The 17181-nt window shown below is 37.4% G+C and overlaps 3 protein-coding genes across 3 annotated transcripts; 2 read left to right on the top strand and 1 right to left on the bottom strand.

The window, feature by feature from the left end:
• LOC138054003 (uncharacterized) lies at positions 1 to 2227 on the top strand. Its single transcript, XM_068900523.1, has 2 exons — positions 1 to 331; positions 1008 to 2227. The coding sequence occupies exons 1-2, from the start codon at positions 1 to 3 to the stop codon at positions 2225 to 2227; spliced, it is 1551 nt and encodes a 516-aa protein (XP_068756624.1).
• Positions 2228 to 5550: 3323 nt separating this feature from the next.
• Positions 5551 to 9144, top strand: LOC138054002 (uncharacterized). The gene has a single exon (XM_068900522.1). The coding sequence runs from the start codon at positions 5551 to 5553 to the stop codon at positions 9142 to 9144; it is 3594 nt and encodes a 1197-aa protein (XP_068756623.1).
• Positions 9145 to 14112: 4968 nt separating this feature from the next.
• LOC138054001 (uncharacterized) lies at positions 14113 to 15390 on the bottom strand. The gene has a single exon (XM_068900521.1). The coding sequence runs from the start codon at positions 15388 to 15390 to the stop codon at positions 14113 to 14115; it is 1278 nt and encodes a 425-aa protein (XP_068756622.1).
• Between the last annotated feature and the right edge of the window lie 1791 nt (positions 15391 to 17181).

Genomic DNA, 17181 nt, shown 5'->3' with positions numbered 1-17181 from the left:
ATGTGTCCTTGTTTCAATCCCAACACGGTTAGCATTAATGAATTGCAGTGGATAAACATCGACGGATCTGTTGTTGATAGCGCCCAGGGGATGGCGAATAATGCCCATATCTCTGATGACGATATCGCCCAAGTCTCGCAAGGAGATGTATTGGCGGATATGTCTCGCCTTGTTTTCCGAGATCCAGATCATTTCCGGGCGGGGGAACTTTATCGCCATGCGTCACGATGGAATACCTTGTTAGATGACCTCAATGACAAGCGCTTCTCTGAAGTCCGTGACTGGATTAATAACGGTGTAGACGTAACAAAGTTGTTTAGGCCGTTCAAAGGTAGTTACAAAGGAACAAATTATGAGTGTAGCAGTCCACCACTTTGTATTCTTCCCAATCACCCGTCATGCAAACCTTTTGCCTCGTTTATATCTGATACACTCCAGGACCGTTTGCGTTCTGACGCTATTTCTTTGTGGGGCAAAGTTGGAGAATGCACCCCCACCTCACCTCGTTTTTCCTCTTACGGTAGAGCCTAGCAAGCCGCGACTCTGCAACGATGATAGATTCCTTAATCTCTGGATCGAAGACCGTCCGTTTTCCCTGGATAGCGTTCAACATTTGCCTAAATATGTTGATAAAGGATTTTATCAGACAGTATATGATGATAAGTCTGGATACGACCACATCAAGCTTCACCCTTCCAGTAGAACTTACTTTGGTTTCCAGTGGGGAGGCTAGTATTTTGTGAGTGAGTGTATTCCTTTCGGGTGGAAATCCTCCGCATACATTTATCATACGACTGGCCTTGTCGTGTCGCATAAGCTGCGTTCGTGGAACATTCTCTTTTCATTGTACATTGACGACCGCCATAATGGCCAATTATCATTTCCGGGTGGCAACTTGCCATCCGTCTATCAAGCTCTCTGTTCAGGGGATGAAGTGAATTTTGCTCTGGCTCTCGCAGGTATTTTCCTCACGTGTTACATCTCAACTTCCCTTGGCTACTTTATAGGCCTGGCAAAGTCTCAACTTACCCCTCAAAAGCAGGTCCCATACCTTGGTTTTGTCATTGATTCGGAACTACAGGCTTTTACTTTGATGCCCCTCAAAAAGGAAAAGTTTCTTCGTCTCGTCAAGGAGACGTTGCCTCGTGACACCTTAGATCTATTAACTCTGCAAAGGCTCAGCGGAAAATGCATGTCTCTGAGCTTGGCAGTTCCGGGTGCAAGGCTTTATGTTAATGAAATTAACCTAGCTGTGTCTCGCGCTACTCGCTCTTCGCGACCTGTAAAGATGTCTCCGGCCCTGAGGAATGAGATTGAGCACTGGCTCTTCCTTGAGTCCTGGGACGGGTTTCTTCGTTGGCAATCTAAAAAGCACACACATGTCAGGCTGTTCTCCGACGCATCTCACTTCGCTTGGGGAGGTGCGTTGAGCCCGAATGCCATTAAGGCGAATGTCCGTGATCACTGGGACGCCTCAACAATACAAGCCGATATCGCCACTAAGGAGACCTTGGCATTAAATAACGTCCTTGAGTCATTCGCTGAAACCATCAAAAATTCATGGGTCGATACCTTTGTCGACAACATGGTTCTGATCCGTTCATGGAACCGACAGGGTTCTCGTTCTCAATCGATTTCAGGTGCTTTAAAGAAATTGTTCCACACTACCACAAAACTCAATATCGATTTGCACCTTACCTTTGTCCCTAGTTCCCAGAACCAGGCCGACTCCCCTTCGCGATGCCTTAGCCTGCAGGATGCCAAATTGTGCCCATCTCTATGGATGGTAGTACAAGAATTGTATGGCGGCCAAAATGGACATTCTTTAGACCTTATGGCACGCCCCTCAAACGCCCAATATGACTTATCGGGTGCTAAGTTGCCGTTTTTCTCTGAGAACCTTCTCCCGGGATCTCTGGGAGTCAACATGTTCGCACAGTCTCCTGACCTGTACCATCTCTCTGTATTTAAGAACCCATACGTCTTCCCACCCATCTGCCTGATACTTCATGATATCAAGTATATGAGAAGCCTACGACTGTCATACACCATCGTAGTACCCGACGTGTGCCCAAGGCGTTTTTGGTGGCCCTTATTAGCATCCTCATGTTCTTCGCGATACCTCTTAGCTGTTGCTGGAACTGTTGGGGCTCTCCTCACGCCGTCTAAGAATGGATTTTCAAACAATTGGCCTATCCCTTGGGATTTCTGGGTGTTCCGCCTCTGATAAGCAAGTGGTGCCTCTTGGCTTGGGATTTCACGGTAATATCCTACGATGTAGCAATGACTTTGCAATTTAAAGCATATCTTTGTATGAACAATTATCACTTGCATAATGGACGAAATAATCAAGTAAAACAACTCTTCGAACAAAAATTTGTATGTTTTCACGTATGAAATAAATAAATAATTTTAAACACAATGGACAGGATACATTCCTTTTCCATATCTTTTCATATATATATATATATATATATATTTTAGGACCTTCCTTCAGCTATGCGAGCGTTTGTTCCGGCTGTGTCGTGTCCTTCCTGCAGTCATCCCAATGACAACCTGTTCCTTTTCTGCCAGATGTGCGGCCATCGCAGGAAGACGGTCCCTCGAAAGGTCCCCAGTTCCAAAATCTCTGTAAACCTTCAGGCCATAAATGACCGTTTGGAACATCTGAAAAAAGCCTCCCTCCAATCGTCATACTCCAAGCAGAAGTGCGCGCTTCGCTCAGAGTTTGAAATATTCTTGGGGCATCGCCAACTATTCCGGTCACGACAATTCAGCGCGACTTACGTAAAATGACTTTTTCCGCTGTTCTACTTCTTGTATCAGCGGGCTCATATCGCCGCGAACGCGAGGTACGGAATATGTTTTTTATATTTACTAAAGTTTGGCCCATACCAAAACCGCTGAGAGAAAAAACTTGCTTCGAAGAATGAAGTTCACAAAATTAGCTTTCAAACGATGGTTTTTGCGAGAAATTTGGACAAAAGATAGCCAAGATATCGTTATTCGAAAACAGGGGACTTTACAGGTTTAACGTGGACTTTGGTTTATCGGTTTTTTGCGTTCTTTGGAAGGGAAAAAGGACGGATCAAACATTTCGCTGCTGACTTCATATTTTGGGTTAGGGTCAAGAACAGAGTCAACTATGGGTCTCCACTCCGGCAAGTGAAGAACCAATCACAGGAACACTGGTATCTGTTTTTAATTCCAGGGATTTTCGTATATTTGCTAGCTTTTGTAAGGCTTAAAGGGGTCGCTCAACTCAAAACAAAGCATAGGAAAAATGAAGGGTTTTTTTTTGGCCTGAAGTTATATTTTTTACAGCAGAACACAGACAACAGTCGTTATAATGGCATCCCGTTCCGGCAAATGTTCCATCTGCAATTTTTAGTGTACTCTTTCGACATATTTAAAACCTCTCCATACATTTCTTTGTAAAATTTGACGCCATTTCGAGAATTAGATTTCTAAGAAACCGCTTACGTTACGCGGGCGCATGGCCGAAATAGTTGGCGATGTCTCTTCCGAATAGTAAAACAATCCTTTCTGCGAGTCCTACTGATATCACTCGTTTTTTGGTGTGGAAAGACCGGCATGGTAAAACGGTGGTGCATGCGCATGGGTGTCCAGACTCCAAACTCCAAAGTGCAGCCAAGTGCACATGTCCAAAACGCCTGGCGTTCAAAACAATCGACTCCTACATAGGGAAACTACGAGCCATATTTAAGGAAGCCGGACGCTGTGGGGATTGGAGCTTGCTGTTAGCCTTAGGTAATCCTGCTGCTTCGCTTGAAGTGCAAAAATATCTAAAGGCCTCAACTGAGGAACAATTACGAGCTCACATAACTCCAAAGCAAGCGGTTCCCCTATTTTTGTCCAAATTGTTGCTTCTAGCCCGCTATATGAGTAGGAAAATTGCGGAGAGGTCCGTCAACCCATGTTGTCTATTTGTATTGGCGCAAGACCAGGCGTTTTTCAAAGCGTTATTCTTTAGTGGTGATCGTGGTTCAGATCTTGGCATGGTGAGAACGGAAGAGATCTTACGTTTTCCCCAGGACGATGGGCTGTTGTTTAATCATGTATGGGGAAAAACCCTGCGGGATGGCGCTTCCAATGTATTCGGAATTCGGAGACATCCTAACCCTGAGTTGTGCCCAGTTAAAGCCATTGAAACATATGTAGCCGTAGCCTCTGAGTTACGGGTTTCCGTAACTAACGGCTTCTTGTTTCGTCCAACCAATCATCAAGGCCATATTGTGAACAAGCCTTTTACAAGCTCTTCAGCGGAGGCTCGCTTAAAGCTGTATTTGAAACAAGCTCACATCGACGAGGGAGAAACGCTGCACAGCTTCCGTTCGGGCTCAACTATAACATTAGCATTATCTGGCTCCCAGTTGGCGGACATCATGTCTCATGTAGGGTGGAATAACAAAGAAACTGCTATTTACTACATGAAACTGGCGGAGGTTCTTCGTATAGACAGTCCCTCTCATCTGTTGCAGACTGTTCAGCGACGTCGGCTCTAACAGAGAACTACATGGAAATCAACCGTCTAAAAAACTTTGTAACCGCCTTTCCACACACTTCCTAATTATTACACGTCATGTTGTGATTTTTAGAATGGGGGCCTTGAGTTTGGGAGACTGAGAACGGGAATGTCCTCTGGTCCTGTGATTTTGGGACTTTAGGACACGCTTGCAATGGCCTGGAATGACGTCACTAGTCCCATTCTCCTGTATGCTCGGTCGTGTTCTTGACAAAGCCAACTTTAAAAATTCATAAAAAATTCGGGTTTCAACCGAATTCAAAAATTTTTGCGGCATTTCTCCCAACTCAATAAGAAGATTTAATTAGCGAAAAATTTTTTTGGGGGTTATAGGCACTTTAAGGTCGAACTTGAAAAGATAAAAACCTTTAGAGAAGATCTGAATGGCTACAGAAATGTCTTCACATCTAAACTTCCGGTTAAAGACATACAAATTGACATGTCTCAGATCAAGGATCAATCTCTTCTTGCCTGATGGTTGTACCGAAACGGGAAGTGGGTTAACTATGTCAGGCTGGTGATCCAAAATATCAACACACTTAGTTCTTAACAAATCAGAAATAGCCTCTGAAACAAAATAAGAATCGTTCAACGCAGAAGTATTGTTGGAACAAACTTTGGGAGGCAGGAAAGCTACGAATGGAATTTTATAGCCATCACGTACAACACTTAAAATAAAACCTGAAGCGCCTAATTTTACCCACTCGTCATAGCATAAAGCGAGGCGACCACACTACGGCACCTGTAACAGCCAAATCCCGCACTCACTCACTAAGGGCTACAAACGCAAGATTTACCAAGGGCTACAAACGCAAGATTTACCAAGGGCTTCAAACGCACGATTTGCGAACAAAGGGCTTCAAAAGCACAAAAATTGACTTAAAGAGAAAATAATTATATAGAGTATAATGAGAAATAATATCTCGACAAATAGTATGAAAGAAAATATAGTTTATAAAAAAATTAGAGTTTCACTTAATAGATTTAGAAGACAAGAAATGAGAATGGCAAGTTTTTACAGTAAAAAGAATTTACCGTTTGCAAGACTTTTTAAACAACGTATCGATGAAATACCAGGCAGACGAATTCGTGTTTCTATCTCAGTGTTTGTTACTATAAAAGATTTACAGAGAAATGAAACTGCTTCAATAACATATGGACCATTTCAAATGGATATACCGCATTTGGATCGACACGATATGTACAAATTTTTTATGTATACTTTATTGACCAGTAGATTTACATTGTTGTCTGCTGAAGTAATTACAGAAATAGGTGGCAGAGTTATAACACATGAACCACAATTTTTTGCTCATCATTTCATGGGTAGTTTGAAATTAGAGTCATATCTGTTAAGCAACCAAAGAAAACCTAAATCATATGGTTCGGACAGTTGTGTCATAGACTTTGTTTGGGATCAAGTTCGAAATAAAAAGGGTTTTAAAACATATGATTACAAAAAATTAAAAGAAGAAATCTTCAAATATTGCGCTGATCCGCCAAGAATGACAACAAAGGAATTGATAGATTGGGCTAAGTATTGCCATCCAAATGTGTCTATTCATGCTTATGACAGCACATACAGAAAATTTAAATCACATATTGGTAAACCTTGTGATGTTTTACTCGTTTACATTGTCAAAGACCATCATTGTTATCCTATCACAGAAGAAAGATTGAAACTTACAGCAGCCAAAGCAAATCAAGGAGGCTGCGATAACTTATTAAAATACATGACTGACATGAAATGGTCAAGAAATCACGAATTTGTACACAAACTAGATAAATTTGACGATATTTATGAATTAGAAAAAGAAGACAACATTATCGTTTTGCCTGAAGATGTTAAAATGATGCAAGCCATTGATGCATATATCCATTCCACTTGTTACTATGTGGAATACTTGCATTGGAACAATAATGGGATATTGGATGGTTTCATAGATCACAGGAACAATATGTTTCTCTTGAATGATGAATATGACATCAGAAAATCTATTTGTGATAAACTATTTGATTTGTATAAAACTCATGACTTCAAATGGGTGAATCAGACTTACACAAGCTTGGCTTCTGCATTGTTTAAACAAACTTGTGGTTACTTACCGCAATCAACATATAATGTACAAACTCGCGATATGCTTGATGATTATTATCCAAGGGCACTTCAATGGTGCACAACTGAAGATATACCCGAGGATGTAGTTAGCATTGATATATCCAAATCATATCCTAATGTATTGCTCAACAACAAAACCGCAATTCCGGTTTATAGTATACATGATGTAGTAGAACCATATACTTGCAGAAGTGATCTCAGAAAATCTGGCGAATTTTATATCGAAGAAACAATTTTATACAATTATGGAGCGCCTTTGAAAATTGAAGCTGGTTTTTACAGCGGTGATTTAATTTCTTATTTGGTTGACGAATTAACCATGTCAGAAAAGCAAATTAAATACAAAATTGTTTCGAGAAAAGCTCTCAAGCCAGACACTTTCAAGCCATTTTTAAAACATGTATTCGAAACATTTCCCGAAAACGAAGCTAAACGTCTGGCTAATAGTTTCATTGGTGAACTTGGGAGGAAATACAACAAGACAAACACCGGGTTTACATGCACAGAATACGATACAGCGATGGCTTGTTGGACTCAAGGCGTCAAAGATGGTCGCAATATCATTATTGACAGCTACAATGAAATCTACTTGATCAAAGAACAAAAATGCGAACGGTTATTCACAGACAACACAAGTGTTAACAGATTTGTGGTTTCACAAGCAATTTTAGAATGTTTAAAGCTGATTAGAAAGTGTTTCGGCGAAAAAAGTGCATTATACGCCTACAACACAGACGGTATATTTATTACCAATCCAAGGTGCATACTGCAAAACAAAAAAGACGTCAAATTTGACATCAAGAATATTGGCAAAGCATATATCACAGACACCCCATGCATATATTTTGAACGCCATTACAGAGAAAACATGGACTTTGACAGTTACAAAGCAGTAATTGGTGAAGGTGTGATATACAATGGACAAGCGGGTTCAGGCAAAACAACCAAATTATGCAAATTAGTGATGAAAACAGAAAAGCCATTAGTTTTGAGTTTCACAAACAAGGCTGTTCAGAATGTCAAAGACAGATTGAAAAAAATGGATGGCAACCCAAATGTCTGTTATACATTTGATTCTTATTTTTGCGAATGGAACGGTTTATCATCTGAAACAAATCTCAAGGACTTGAAAGACAAAACTGTTTTCATTGACGAATTTTCAATGGTGCCAAACAAATGGATTACACTTATTTACAAAGCTTTCACATTATACGGTACCAAGGTTTATATGTTCGGTGATCCCAACCAATGTTCTCCTGTTGAATCAGGAAGTCAAATAAGCTACAACTATCTCAGATCAAAGTCAGTCAGACAAATGTGTCCAAAAAATGTTACTTTGAAATACATTGAAGAATCTTCACGTTATGACAAAAAAACACACATAGTACTTGATGGATTTTTAAAAAATGGCAAAATAGTGAAAAACTTTACACCAATCAATAAAAAACTATTCAAAAATATATGTTATCTCAATAAAACCAGAATTGAAGTCAATAAACGATGCTGTGACAAGTTTGCGGAAGGTAAAGAATATGAAGAAGTTGTGTTCAGATATGATGATAAACATGAAGAATACAAAGTATGTGTTGGCACACCGGTTATGGCTACTGAGAATATGAAAGATCGTGAAATATTTAACACAATGGAGTTTATAGTGGAAAGTATTTCAGAAGATTATTTCAAGATTGATGGACAGGATTTTGACTTGTGTACGTTTTCTAAGTGTTTTATACCCAGTTTTTGTGTTACTGTCCATAAATGCCAGGGTGCTGACATCAATGAGCCTTACAATATCTATGATGTGGAAAAAATGGACAAAAAACTATTGTACACAGCCTTGTCAAGAACTACCAAATTTGAATATCTGCATCTTAGCAATAAAAAAATAAACACCCAATACAAAATTCGTAAAATGCCTCCCTTGGAATTAACCAACGCCAAATTTAACAGCCTATATTCAGAAGGCAAAATATACAAGATCCTTGTAGAAGACAAGATTTATGTTGGATCGACATGCGAAGACCTGGCAACACGATTAAGTCGTCATTTGAAGGACAGCAAAAGCCAAATATATAAATACAGGAAGAAAAAGCCTGTGATTGAGCTCGTGGTCAAAGCTCCAACAAACGACAAGAAAAGTTTGGAAAAAATAGAAAATGCTTACATTGAAGATTATGCAGTCAAATATGGTGGTTTGTTACTTAACATCAAAGCAAACCCATTAAAACCTAAAAAGGTTCAATTCAAAGTAGAAATAGAAAAACAAAGTCAGTTGGAAGAAAGAATAGCCAAATTAGATGACAAAATAAAAATCAAAGACAATGAAAACGACAAGTTCTTCTACTTTGACAATATTATCTTGGGCAAGCGATATAAGACAATGGCAAGATATGCCAGTAATAAAAAGGAAGATGCACTGGAACAAATCAGTGAAAAGAAACGTAAGTTAATTGAAGAATTGACTGTTCATTTTCATTGAATGTAGACTATATATATGGTGTATTTTATTCATGGAACTTATTATTCAGACCAAGACGCCAAAAGATATTTAGTACGGCTTTGGGACGAAGTAATGCAAAACCATGTACGGATCAGTAATTTGTATATTTGTGAAATACCATTTTTGTTCAAATGTTTTGAAAGAGGAATATTTACACGAGATGAAATTATTTTCATGATGGAACAAATAAAAAAAGAATCAGATGCATTTCATGAAGATGTCAAATATTTATCTTCAATTAACTTGCAGGATTTGAGAAGATATGCTTAGTTCAAACCAACCATGGCTTGATTGATTTTAACTGTATAGCGATTTGTGTGTTTAGTTTGTGTTTTTTAATTGTGCGTTTAGTTTGTGTTTTTCAGTTTTCAAATGTTGGTGTTTTCCTCTCATGGCATAATTCTTTCCATTATCACATGACGGGCAATACCACGCCGTTTCGCGGCCATATTTGTTTTTATGTTCTTGTATTTCTCTAGCAGTATAAATCTTTTTACGACTCATATAATATTTAGAGATTGTTTCTTTTTAAATATTATCATAACCTTTCATAAATTCATTTTTCAACGATTCTCTCTTAGCGAGTTCTATTTCTTCATCAGATTCATCTTCACTATCAGATTCATCAGGTTTATATTCACTGTAAGATTGCCCAATGTCTTGCAACATATTGTCATCAATGTCATTCGGGTGCATCACGTAGCTGTTTATTCCATCAGTTATTTTTAACAAAAATGAATCACCTGTCTTCACCAAATTTAGTTTCACTGGTGGATAAACAACAGACAACACATTAGAATCAATCAAACATTCCAAAAAATCTTTCAAGTCAGGATTGCCAATAACACAATTCAAAAATGCACTGAACTTTTTTTCTGGATTCATATACAATAGGTTTTTATAATCTTTTATGTATTTTTAATCAATTTCAGTGGTTTGAGAAAATCACTATGTCTTTTGAATAAACAAAACAGAAAATCCATTCCTTTATCAGCATTATTGAACATTTTCTTGATTTCTTTCTTTGGCCCACCTGTCTCCAATGCTTTTAACAACAACGGCAGGCCTTTTGACCTCATATAATGCATGTACTCAGCATTTGCAGCAATAACATCACAAATTATTTCTGTAACAATGTCTCTGACCATCATGGTATCAACTATTTGCGCTCCTTTGAAGCTCATCTATATCTATTATGTTTTTTACTTTTAATATGTTTGTTTTTGCTGTTTCTCATCACAAACTTTTGACAATCATGGCAATAATATCTATTGGGTAAATCTGTTGTTGGCTCTTCATGTTTTTCTTGTTCTTCTGGTTCAAAATCGCGTAAATAACTGAACGACACCAACAGTATTCCTTCCCTTTTGTTTTTTGCTTGAATTAACCAAGGATAAAGTATTTCATGTTTTTTACGATGTTTTACATGCCAGTCGAACGCTTTAGCTATTTCACCATATTGGATTTCGTATCCTGGAAAGCAAATCTTCATTTTATCTTTGACCTTAGCCATGTCTTCTAAAAACGAATGCCAGATTATCAACTTGTACCTTTGTGAATCGTTCATGTTATATGTTTAGAAAATATTTTTTATGTAGATTCATCACTGTCTTGTGACGACTCAGATTCTTGCGAACTTGGGCAACTAAAATCCGATTCGCTTTCTTGTGATGAAAAACTTTCCGGTGAGGATGGTACCCAGTCAGAATCCGACAGATGGGAATCCTGATCGCTCTCATAATAGAAACCAAACTTTTCTTCATTTTCAAACTTGTCCATATAATATAAGTATATATTTTTATTTTTTTATAAGTATTTATGCGCGTTTGTTTCACGTCAATTCATATGTTTTCAATGTCTTTCAATGGTATCCAACTATTGAAATCATCACTGTATCCCTTCCATTTTACCAAAGCTTGTTTCTTTTTATAGTCTCTTCTAATGACTTTATCAATACGGAAAATATCCTGCTTTGCTTTTAATAATTCAGGTTCATAAAAACTGCCTTGTATCTCTTCACCTCTGAGATCTTTTAGTTTGTATGTTATTGGATTAGTGTATTGGATCTTATCAACTGTAAATACTTCTTCTGTCCAATTTGGTGTGTAACCCTTGTCAAACACATTCCGTTTATACCTAGATATTCGAACCTTATCACCTATTTTAAATTTCGGTTTTTGTTTCAATGTTTCTGTATCACCATATAGATTGAAGTAAACTATACCTTCATTCCTCTTATTAGATGCTTCTGCAGGTGTCATCTTTATGCTTGAATGTTTTGTGTTGTTGTACTGTTTTACTAGTTTGGGCAGCATATCGAGATACATCGTATTACCTTGAACTGTGAACTGCTTCCACATTTTGGATTTAATTGTTCGATTCCACCTTTCAACCACTGAGGATTTCTCTTCATTTTCAGTGGAGTACATATGTATCCCATTTTTGTCTAACAAGTCCTTCAAGTGTTTGTTATAGAACTCCTTTCCCTTATCAACCCATAAATATTGTGGTCTTCTGCCTTCCCTGAATATTGTTTTAAATGCTTCAGCGACAGATTCACCTTTCTTGTCCTTCAATGGGACAATCCAACCGTATTTGCTGAAAACATCAATAACCATGAGAAGATATCGGTAACCTTTATTCCATTTGCTAAACTGTTGCATTTCAACTAGATCACTTGCCCATATTTCATCAATATGATTTACGATTACACGCCGCCGAGTAAAGTTGCGTCTTATGGATGCATGTAATTCATCTGCTAATTTTTCTTGCCAGTTTTCTTTACCCGACGGCTTTTTCCGTTTTTTGAAACTCCAAGACCTAGTTTCTGCTTTGTATTGATAACATTTCTTGCCAACCAATGCCCCCATTGTCTTTCATTATACGGTACGTTGTCTAAAGCTTGAACCATTTTCCTATCTGCTTTGTTTTTACATTTCCTATCATCCTTGCAGACGGAATAATCAACATCGTGTTGCATTGCTATTGCATCAGTTTTGCCAGTGGGCATATCATATATTTCCAATATTTGACCAGTTTTTGGGTCATACTTCAGTTGATTTTCTAAATCATTATATGGTCCGGTGTAATGATGCCCAGGTAATGTCCATCCGCCTTTTGGTTTCGGCAATTTACCAATAGCTTTGTGAATGTCGACAGCGCCGCCATCAAGATCTTTTCTGTTTGTTGTGTATTTTTTATTTGGTCTTATTTTTGTCGACAATTGATCGAGAGCTTCAGAACCGACTTTATGAAGTAGAGGGTTCATTTTTCTCAAACCATAATCGATTGCTTTTTTCTGCAATTTTGGGTCTCTCATTAATTCGGAACCATAATATCTTCCCATTTCAACTGCTCTTTTGCCAAGATAAGGTACTCCTTTTGTTAGGAACAATTCAGTTCCTGCATTAGCGATATCACCAAATAAGCCCGCTCCCAACGGGCTGTTTAGTTTCCCTGTTGTTTAACAAATTTGGTCTTTGTAATACCACATTCAGCACAAGTGCAAAAGAACATTAGTCTACCATTTTTAGCTGTTTTGTAACCTGAAGGTTCAACACATTCAGTCACTTTCTTTTGTTTAACACAATATGATTTCATAATATATATAAGTTAGATATTTCTGAAATAATATTCGATCAATCTCTCATTTTTCATTGTATCATTTATGTCGAACACTTGTAACAAATCATAATACGAATTACCCTTGTTCATTTCATTTAAAAAGTATAAACAGAAATACCCACAAGTTGTTGTTTGTATGTTTTGTATCTGATTGTTTTGATGTAACAAAGTCAGATTTTTCTTTTTGGCATGATTCACAATCTCTTGAAATGGAGGCATACCAAACGAATCAAAATAATTTATTACATCATTCTTAACATAAGTGGCCACCCAATGACTTCCGCTCATATAAGCTGGTTCAAGATTGTATATGAATAACGCCTGTTTATGGTTATGTGGAACTTTTTCATCTCTTGACAGTACATCATTGATTGGTATGTTTAAATATTTACACCATTTTTTCAGATCGTGATTGGACATAGGTATGTTTTTGTGAAATTTTGGTTTCACAATATTGCCCCCAAAATGGGTATGCCATTGAATGGACTGTTTTTTCCCAATAGTAACCCTTTTCCTTTTTTGGTTGAGGATGTTTTTTTTTTTCTACCATTGCCAGTCACATATGGCGGATAACTATAAAATGGAGGGGGCATTCCCATTCTAGGTGCACCTGTACCATCCTTTTTCGACGAAGGTGGTCTACCTACCCTAGGTGCTCCTCTTCCCGTTAGCTTTTTGACAAGATTCAAAGCCAAAGGAATTCCAATGCTAGCTAACAAAGTGCCTAAAAATCCACCTGATTGTGTTTTAGTCGGTGTTATTTTAACGCCAGATCCTGTTTGAGCCGCATTCATTATGTCTCTTTGCTGTTTTGTAGTGAACATGTTCAGATATGGCATTAGTTTATTGATCGCATTGAAAGGTATCATCATGGGTAATGGCATAGCACCACCTTTTTGACCAGATCCTAACAATTTTTTAGCTCTGGCTTCTGCTAAACCACCAAGAGCACTCAACCCAAGGGTTTTACCAATTGCTGGAAGAGCTCTCATACCAAGTGACAGTACGGTGCTCAAAAGACTTCCGCCTACTTGTTTTCTGATATTGGTCTTAGCAAGCTTAATGTCCATTCCTTTGTTCAATTGTCGATTTTTTTGTAATCTTTTTTTTACCATTGCTGGAACATAAAGAGTGTCGTTTCCATTGAGAGAATCATTTGTCAGTCTTAAAACAATTGTTTCCCTTTTATGGTAAGCATTACTCAGATTCTTTTTTTGATTATCTGTAAGTCTTACGTTGATTTCATGAAGTTCAGTCATATAATATATGTTACATAATTCCAGTCACAAAACATATACAAATATTTATGTGTCATTCATGGGCTTAAACTATAACCAATTCATTACCCACCTTGTCAATAACAACCGACTCTTCGTACAATACAACTGCATGGACATTGAAATCTGCTGCACTATTGGCACTTATTTTATACCTGAAAATCAACTGTTTAGGGTCTCTTGTTACTTTTTCTGTTTGATATGACAGATCGAAATAAATCAGTGGATATAAACTATTGTAATTAGCTAGATTCAACTGCGTTCCGGTGTTGTAATCATTTTTTCGCATTGCATAAGACATGAGATCATTGAATATTCTCACTTTGCTTTCACTGTCATATTCTGTTTCTGGGTAGAAAACACCATTGCCATATTCGAGTCTGCATGTTGTTAAATAACTGTTTGCGTTTGCTTCATTCAGTTTGAAGGTATCAAGTATATATGGATTTTGAGTTGCAACTCTGGTTTTAGCCCGTTGTAGATAAACAAAAATTGCTTTGACATTGTCAATGCTGGAAGAAATCTGAAAAAAACCACTGACTCTAGCAGGTGCTGACACTGCATATAGTTCACGCTGATATGTCCATTTGTGTTCTTTCATGAAAGAGCTTACAAATTTGTCGTACATACTGTCTTTTGGTGTTAATTTTGGAACCCATAGTAGAAATCTGTTAATCACTACTCTTCCGGCATCTGCTGCTGCTGCCCTATTGATGAGTTCATTGTCGTTCTGGAGATTCAAATTGAATTGTAACTGCATAGGAACCAACATTTTATCCTGCAACTCTTCAAAAAAACTGTAACGATTGAGAGGTATGATCAAATTCACATCTTTTGCTCCTCCCGTTCCATCATCGTTGGTAGCTTGTGTAAGCACTCTTCTAGATTCATATCCTGAATTAGTATTGGCTGTCGTAGCATTTGTGTCTAAATACCAAAAACTGTTCTTAGCTACACTTCTCGAGTAATCATCAGAATATTCCAACAGATTCTTCACAAAAGTGACCTTATGTAGATTGTCAGTGTCATAAACAATTTTCCCAGCACTTTTAATCATCATATGTGCAATCAATGAATGAGATCCGTTTATCACCGTTATTCTATCGGCTGCTGCATAACCAGCTCCATCTGCTATTTTTTGTAACTGGAATTGAACCTCGAAATAAGCATTGTACCAATCATAGAAAGAACTCCGGTCGTTGATGGTGAATCTATAACCGTTCTTTTCTTGATGTTGATTATTTCCAGGGGCTCTAATTACATCATCAAGTTGGAAACGCACCAACTCATTTCTTTGCAATAATTCACTTGTTCTAAAAGCCATTTATACTATTGTATTATATAATTTTGCTGTCATGTTATTTATTTGAAAAATCTACGCCTTCTTCCAGATCCGGATATCAATCTATTTAGTATCATGTCAGCGCTTTCATCTTGCTGTTTCTGTTCAATGGGCAAGGATGGAACAATTGCTTTTTGTGTTGGTGTTGTGGCTCCTTTTCTCAAATTTGCTAATTTTTTCATTATTAGGTCTCCTGACTTTTCTGCCACCGTCTTGCCAATTTTATCACCTGCATGGGAAACCCCTGATTCTAATGCCTTCTTTGCTAATGGCTTAGCAAATTTCTTGAAAACAGACGATGCCACACTCTTCAATGGTTTAAAAATGTTGTCTAAGATAAGCCCAGACCCTTTATGTTGAAATACAAATTTACCAAGTTTTGGGTGGTAAAACCTCTTAAATTCATACGGTTTCATTATACTGTTACATTAGATACTTTTTAAAATCAGCGAAAAAGACGTATCTGCTCCATTCAGATCCACTAATCTTCTTTTTCCATCTGTTATCATGATTCTGATTGATGAAATTGTAATTTTGTTCACAGGATTAAATGTAACTCTTTGTGGTTCGAGGGTGAAGGAGTAACTTGGTTTTAGTACACTGGTTGAGAATGAATAAATAATGTCTGTTTCTTCACCGTCAACTAAACTTTCGTTTACCAAATCGCAATGAATATTGAGTACGTCTGTGTCTTGACTGAGATTTGGCACTCTTGGTCCAATATGCGTTCCACTTGCTAATATCTTTTTGTCGAAACCGATCAGTTCATTAAAATTACTTGCTCTTAAATCAAGTTGGTAATTTGCAGCTAATGTAACCGTGACTCTGAATGTTGTTTCGTTGAATTCAAGAGTTATCGGATACGTATCACCAGTTTTCGTCACATTTTTAATATGTCTGTCAAAGTCCGTATAATTCCATACCCCAGCTGGAAAGGTAATGTCCTTAAAAGTTGAACCATTATCGGAGCTGTATTTGATTAATTGATTTTTGTACCCAGCATTGACATTGAACCAAGTGAATGACATGTTAATGACTCTGTTAAGACCGATAACGTATTGCTTATTATTGTCTAGAGTTACAGGTCTGGTGAAATTTGTTGTAAAATCTTCTGGTTTATTATCCCCTTTATTTTTCACACTGTAAGATGATAAAACTATCTCTCGTTCCATTATATAATGAAGTTACATTAAATTTGGAAATATTGTTTGTATAATTTACCATATTGTGATTTGTTAATTGTTGTCATTTTCAATAATGTGTCCAATATAGAAACACCCATATTTCGCATGTCAATGCTTGTATTGCCAGCCAATATCTCACCAATGATTAAATCCAATTTTTTTATGAGTTCTTTCGGTTTGTTAAAAATATCACATTGCCACCTTTTTGTTTTTTCCTACCAGAACCTTCCATTGTTTTCATTTTGTTTTGATAATGTTTTATGTATTCATTCAGAGTTCTCATAGCGCGATCCACTCTTTTGTTTTCCTCTTGCCTATCAGCTTCCGTTATATTCCCACTTTTGTATTGCTTTGTAACGTTTCCTTTGTAGGCTTTCAATTGATTTCTTTTAAATTTAGCCGCATTGACAATCTTATTGAGATATTTTTTGTTTTTTCGTTCAGTCATTTCTTGTTGATTTATTACCTTTTCAACAGAATCATAATTTGGTATACCAAGATCACCTAATATCTCATTTTCCATATCTTCTTCATCCATTCCATAATCGATCGCATCGTCATCATCATATTCTGGTGGTAATTCTGGTTC

Source organism: Montipora capricornis, chromosome 6 (genome assembly GCF_036669925.1).
Source record: "Montipora capricornis isolate CH-2021 chromosome 6, ASM3666992v2, whole genome shotgun sequence".
NCBI classification, from domain to species: Eukaryota; Metazoa; Cnidaria; class Anthozoa; order Scleractinia; family Acroporidae; genus Montipora; species Montipora capricornis.
Note: the sequence above shows the minus strand (reverse complement) of the source record. Positions and strands in the feature narration are given on the sequence as shown.

Coding starts and splice junctions, on each gene's coding strand:
- LOC138054003 (XM_068900523.1), top strand. CDS start 1: ATGTGTCCTTGTTTCAATCCCAACACGGTTAGCATTAATGAATTGCAG. Junction 332..1,007: donor GTTGTTTAGGCCGTTCAAAG/GTAGTTACAAAG, acceptor GCTACTTTATAG/GCCTGGCAAAGTCTCAACTT.
- LOC138054002 (XM_068900522.1), top strand. CDS start 5,551: ATGGCAAGTTTTTACAGTAAAAAGAATTTACCGTTTGCAAGACTTTTT.
- LOC138054001 (XM_068900521.1), bottom strand. CDS start 15,390: ATGGCTTTTAGAACAAGTGAATTATTGCAAAGAAATGAGTTGGTGCGT.